This window comes from Idiotropiscis lumnitzeri, chromosome 14, assembly GCF_059441095.1.
Source record: "Idiotropiscis lumnitzeri isolate Australia: NSW breed Sydney's pygmy pipehorse chromosome 14, RoL_Ilum_1.0, whole genome shotgun sequence".
Taxonomy (NCBI): domain Eukaryota; kingdom Metazoa; phylum Chordata; class Actinopteri; order Syngnathiformes; family Syngnathidae; genus Idiotropiscis; species Idiotropiscis lumnitzeri.
In genome coordinates this window covers 13,949,891-13,956,517 of record NC_142404.1, presented here as the reverse complement: position 1 = coordinate 13,956,517, position 6,627 = coordinate 13,949,891, and the positions used below count along the sequence as shown (strand labels likewise).

At 45.4% G+C, this 6,627-nt stretch overlaps 1 protein-coding gene across 1 annotated transcript; it reads right to left on the bottom strand.

Annotated features, from left to right (window-relative positions):
• Nucleotides 1-333: 333 nt before the first annotated feature.
• Nucleotides 334-5,252, bottom strand: LOC148323581 (indian hedgehog B protein-like). Its single transcript, XM_088314658.1, has 4 exons — nt 4,421-5,252; nt 3,476-3,633; nt 2,599-2,702; nt 334-1,417 (listed from the first exon to the last, which is right to left on the bottom strand). The coding sequence occupies exons 1-4, from the start codon at nt 4,727-4,729 to the stop codon at nt 753-755; spliced, it is 1,236 nt and encodes a 411-aa protein (XP_088170784.1). The 5' UTR covers nt 4,730-5,252; the 3' UTR covers nt 334-752.
• Between the last annotated feature and the right edge of the window lie 1,375 nt (nt 5,253-6,627).

The following is a 6,627-nucleotide window of genomic DNA, read 5'->3' as shown; positions in this document are numbered from 1 at the left end:
AACAACAACAATTTGAGATGCTGAGAGAAGGCCCCGGCTGCCGGTTTGTGTCTCTGATGGGGTTAAGAACTATAAAGTCCCTCCACATCAAACTCATTCAATCATGCCTTCAGATCTTCACAGACCCTCAGACACGCTAGACCACAATTGTACTGCTATCCACAATTATTATTTACTTGCTCAAGATGTGTCACAACTCTTTGATCCACATGCTATGTGGCAGTTTTGCGGGTGATAACCAAGTAACCAACTAATTTGTGATTTATTGTCAGGGACAATTCCAGGATTTTTGTTTCCCCTCCCGGGGGTTAATGGGAGGAGGGGGACGGGGGGGGGGGGGGGGGGGCTTCACCAATACATTTGACGGCTGAGAAAATATATTTTAGAATATCAAATTAACTCATTCACGATCATTGACGGATATAGAAGTCAGAAAGTGCGTTATTATTTTCATGCTGGACTAGTCGTGAATGAGTAAATGCCAGAAGGGGCTATGCAGATTTCTGTTGGGGGCTATAGACCCCCCCCCTTAGCCCCGGTGTAGCTTGGACACCTGAATTAATATCTAAAATGACCCCCAAAAAAAAAAATGAAATCCCAATTCATTCTCTCTATTTGTGTGTGACAAAAGGAGCGAGTAAAACAACACATCTATGAGATCGACCATTTTCTTTTTCTATTTTTATGGAAAGTTCTGCCCAGTCAAGTGATGTTCTTAAATACAAGCTGACGTCATTATATTGGATCATCTGTCAGAGTCCTCGCTCCGTTCCCAGCGGATGGAAGTGCTTGGGGCCCAGCAGCACTTCCCCAACCCTCAGTAGGAGCCGGGGGTACCAGTGCACTCCATCAGTTTGTCGTTCCGCAGGACCCATGAGGGTGCGGACGAAACGTAGCGGGGCTAGAACCCAGTGGGCCAAATGATGATTGTCCACAGCAGCGTAACAGGAAGCCAGAACGCTGTTCACTACGATAGACCCGTGCTGGGTCAGCGGGGCATACAACCCAGCGCTCGGCCTCTCCTCGACAAAAGTCACGACAGCTCGAGTTGCCTCTGTTCCTTGCGAGGTCAGAACACACTGACCCGGCTTCACCTCACTGGCAAAAGTCGTCCTCACTCCATCGTTGCTGAGTCCGCCCGCACAGTCTGCGACAAAGATGAGATGCGCCGGCGTGAGCGTTATATTAAGTCCAGTGTTGGTTCGGATGAGGGTGAAGATCTTTGTGGCGTTCGTCTGGAGATCCAAAAAGGATAACACCGGGCTGTAGAGGAGCGAAGCGTGGCCGTCAGCCGACGAGGAAGCCAAAACACGGTCGCCAAGGTGAAGGTCACGCATCTGTTTGGTGACTCCGCCCTCAAGGGTGACTTGAGCATCGCCTGGGAAACAACCACCAGTTTTGGCCGCGACAGAATGTTCTGTAAAATGGAGATGGGAGGAAAAAAAAAATCAAGATGCAAGTTTGATCATATGAATGCGTTTACTTTGTTGGTGTGGAAATGACAAAAATAAAATCACACTTGAACTTCCACATATGGTAAAACAGACTCGCAGTGCGCCATAAATCAAGCTCGACTTTGACACGGACTAAAGTCCAAGATGATCTCAGTCGTTCACATCGGAAATAGTAAACGGAAATGTTAAGTCTCACAAGCAAACGGAAGATATTACATTGTTTAATTGGTGAGATTCAAGAAAACAGATTAAAAAAAAAAAATCATTGATGATTCTTCTTTTTTTTTTTTTGTTCTGGAGTGACTCGTGAAATGGGGGGTTTACTTCCTTGTCGCCGAGTACTTCTGCAAACGGCGGCTCTTTAAGACACAGTGAGACGAGGTGGCAAGAGGAGGTAGTCGGCGAGAGGTAATGGATAACCAGCTGATTGTATCTAAGCATGGCCTGGGGTCAAACAGACAGGAACGTACGTTTGGAAAAAAAAAAAATAAGCATGTGAAAGGTGAGCACAGCCGAGCTTGAAAAAATGATAAACCCGATAGAAATTAACTTTTGTCACCCATTTTCCGCAATCGAATCAAATCCCTTCGCTTGACTGATTTGAATCCAATCCACACTTGATTTACGTATGTGGGTGTCTTAAGTATGTCTTAAGGCGGACACATATTTGCCAAAGGTGTGTATGTGGCTCGCAGGAAAAAGGAGGTCGGCAAGCAAGGAAGGTGATAAGGCTCAGATAAGAGATCTGAGAAAAAAACCTACGGAGGGAAACGCAACGGCAAAACAAAGAGAGAGTTAATCATCTCACAGCCTACTTACTTGAATGGACCGCTAGAATGTAGCTTGGCATCACATAACTGGTGGTACCAGACATTGGGCCTCGAAAAGTTCTCAGCACTCAGAATATGCAATGGAATGTCTTCAACTATTGTGAGCTCTCAAGTCCAAAGATGATTTGTGATTTTTTTTCAAAAATACAATCAGTACTTTAACGATTATCGGATTGGTGTCTAAGTGTTCCGCTTCGAAATAATCCGCAAAAAAAGTATACCAAAACATTTTTTTTTTAAATTCCAAATTTATGACGGCTTTGGGTAGATGTCAACAAAACATTTCAATCATACACAATAGTTTTCTTGCTTACCTGACTTGACGCTACAATGAATGTGGGCTTTGGACTCATAGTAGACCCAGTCAAATCCAGCTTCGACAGCAAGCCGCGCCAACATGGCATACTTGTTTCTGTCTCTGTGAATGTGAACATGATGTTATTGCTGTGGCTCGCTTCATCAAGCATCAATTCATGAAACACCTTTCATCGGAAATATTTTTGTCGCACTCTTTAATCGTCCTTAAATGGGTCAAGTACCGTGTGTATAGATTCAAATATTTGCACTCGGGACAGAATGAAATATTGTAACGCTGTTGCGTGTACTGGCTCTTTAACTGGGAGTTCATTTGATAGGAAGAGAGAGAGAGACAGAGAAAGATAAAGAGAGAGAGAGAGAGAGAGCATAAACAAGAAAGTGTGGCTGTGTGAAGAAGCAATTGAGAGCCAAAATATGCATGTTTTGCACCACTAAGGATGTAAATAGCATTTTAAAATTGATATTTTGCATCAATTATATTTCATTAGTCCTTGTTTTAGTTGTTTCATTTTTGCTAGTATTTAATTCAGTTTGCTGTTATGTAATAATTCTGATGCAAAACCGTGATTGCTCATGACAGGCTGACTAATGACTTCCCTACGTCTGTCATTGAGTGAAAGTAAATGACTGTAAGCTTGTTCTTCTGCTGACAAGAATTAAAGTGCAATTCCTCCTCACTGCCTTCTGAGCGCCACAATGTAACAGAGGAACGAGGACGGACCAAAAAAATGAAGTGCCCATCTATGTGAATCACTAAACTTCCAATAAGAGGAATTTTCCAACATTTAATTCCCAAACACAATCCCAAGACTTAATATAAGAAATCAGACATCGCTGTCAATACACATCGTTATTGTCTGCTTCGGTGCCCACCTGTCTGAGGTGGTGATGTCCACAGCACGTCCCTCATAATGCAGCGAGTCCTCCGAGTGATGGCCGTCCTCATCCCAGCCCTCCGTCACTCTCAGCTTCACACCGGGCCACATGTTCATCACAGATATGGCCAGGGAGTTCAACTTGTCTTTACAGCGCTGTGAGTCGTAGGACACAGGAGATTAGGAAAGTCATTAAAACAGTGCAAGGTTGTGCGGCAAGGCAAAGTGAAACACTGCAGTTGTAATCAATATCTGCCGGCACAATCGATTTGGGACAAAAATGTAAAAAAATCAAATAAAAATGCAGTTTGATGGTACAGATCCAGTCAATTATTGTTATTTTTTGCATGCAAAAATTAGTTCATTATGATGGACATAGAGAGCTGAAACAAATTGCAAAGTACAACAGGCAAAAGAAAGATAAAACATTAGTAATTACAGGGCACATAAAAAAAAATCGTAACATTGTTTTAAAAGTACATTTTTGTGAACAACGGATCAAATTCAAGCACAGAAGCAAGAACAACCACTGTCCATGTTTTAACGCTCCGACAAAATTGCATGACAAGGAAATGTTTTTGTGCACAACATGTGGCGGAAACAATTAAACTATAGTGCGTGTCAGAAAAGCTGTTCATCATTGACTTCAAATCCCAGCCGCCTTAGTCTCGAACCAAAGCTCCGGAGGTGAAGCTATGAATCAATGAAATCAATCATTGGGGTTTAAATATTTAACTGACAGCAAACATGGAGCACACAGTTTGATGCGACTGTGAGGTTTGCTCGTTTTGAAGTGATTCATAGACACGGTTAACCAGACAGGACCTAAATCACTTGCATGGGACAAATGCGTGTCTCCGTCCGCACATGAGCACTGCAAAGAGTTCCCAGCTCTCCTCCTCCTCCTCCTCTTCCTCCTCCTCCACAACTTCTTCATTCTCACCTGGGTCATGAGCCTGTCCGCACCCGTGTCCTCTTCATCCTTGAAGATGATATCCGTGTTGTAGTTGGGTGTCAGCTCCTTAAAGCGCTCCGAGTTGCGCGTAATTTTCCCCTCCGGCCGTCCGCTCGCCCCCAGGGTCTTCTCGGCCACATTGGGGCTGAACTGCTTGTAGGCCAGCGGGATGAGCTTCTTCGGAAGCCGCCTCTTGCCGTACCCCCTCCCCGGTCCACAGCCCTCCGAGGCAGGTGCGAGGAGGAGGAGAACCATGGCGCACAGAGAGGTGGTGACAAGGAGGAAGGGGATCCGCATCGCCCCGGGAGGAGGGAGGACTCTCCCGAGGGAGATTTGTGTCTTCAGAACGTCTCGGGTTCACCTGTCCAGTCCATGGTCCGGGACAGCCGCGTTCAGTTTGTCCCAGAAATCAATCTACTCCCGCGAGCACCTCAGCATCTGGGCACCGATAAATCCCCTCTTGAATGGGGAAAAAGTTCGCCGGCTCTGCCTTGGAGAAACAGCGCAGGCTGTAAAGTCCGTGGATTTAAACAAACAGGTTCAAAGTCGATGAGGTGGGTGAGAGAGAACGAGAGAGGTTAAGAGAGAGCGGGAGAGAGAGAACAGCACGTCCACGCTTTTTAATGTGGTGGTCTCTCTGTCTCTTCTTTGGCTCCGTTGAAAAGTGTCACAACATCCCTCCGTGGATTGAGAGTTGTTTTTTTTTTTTTTTTAGGCTCCCAGAGAGAGGACTGCGCGCAACAGGCTGCAGCTTTCCACTTGAATCCACTCCACTTGAGTGATCCACGACGTGCTGTTGCCATTTCAGACCGCACCCTGCCAGTCCTGCCCTCCTCTCCCTCTCTCCCTCATCTGTCACCGCTTTGCCACCCACCCCGCCCCTCGGCGTGGGCACAGTGCGCACGGGAGAATCCTGTCCACACGCACGCACGCACGCACGCACGCACCGCACGCTGCACTGGCAGGCATGCAACAAACATCAGCTTTGTCCTTCAATGCCGCCACTTATCACTGTCAGCTTTGTCTTTGTGATTTTTTTTTGTGTGCCCTTGTTATGGTTTGTCACCAAGTGACTTTGTGGAGGAACAACATGGTGTGGTAGTGGGGAAGCATGTCTGCTTCACAGTTCTGATGGTCCGAGTTTGAATCTCCATGTTTGGTTCATTGAAGGTTTCTAAATTGTCCATAGGGGCACTGGTTCTATGTCAACCTGAGTCTTAACCTTAGTCAGCTCTTGGCTCCGGCTCGCATGTAACTCTGATGAGGACTTGCGCTACAGAAAAGGAATGGACTGATTTCTCTCCCGTGTACAAATTGGCCCAAATTGTATTATTGGTGTTGGTGCTGCTGCCTTTTGAGCAGAGCGCAATGGGTTTAATCCCCCTTGTCGGGTACGCCACGACTCAGCCATTGTTGCTGGATTTAAAAATAAATAAATAAATAAAAAACAGGTGGGTTGCATCAGGAAGGGCCTTTGTTGTATTAAAATAATAATAACAAAAAGAATAAATAATAATAAATCATGAAAGTGACCCTCTGGGGCAACCCCTGATGGGACAAGCTGAAAGTTGCAACAACAGCAACAACAATTAAAGTCATAATTGTGTCCCCCTGGTCATGAATAAATCCTGACGCCTCTTCTCTCTAGTAGCTGCAACAGTTTAGTCTCTTCTGGGAACACTCATCAACATGTTGGCGTGTGTCTCAAAACCGTCCGTCAGAGTTGATTGATGTTGAACTTGAGAGAGGGCTTGGCTCACAATCTCGGTTGAGTTCAACCGGCAGGTTTTGATGGGGTTAAGGTCCACACCTAACTCATGCAGTCACGCGTTTCGAGACTTTTGCTGTGCAGACTGGGGCAAAGTCATGCCGGGAGAGAAATGGCCTTCAACAGATTGTTGTCACACAGTTGGAAGAAAAAGATTAGCCAACATTTTTATTTTGCGGGGGTCTTGAGGGGGGGGGTCGACAAGCATTAACTCATTAACGCCTTGCCTTGGGTGTCACAAAGTGTAGAGGATCACTTGACTGCTGAAAAATACCTGAAGACTTTATTAGAAAATGCCAAAAGGTCAAAGGTCAGTTGACTGTAAAAGCAGCCGGCCTGGATGTTTAATTGATCATTTGAATTTTAGGTGTCTAGGCGTCTCTTTTCCTGAACAAATGAGTTCAAAGTAGCTCCAACAATCATTTTA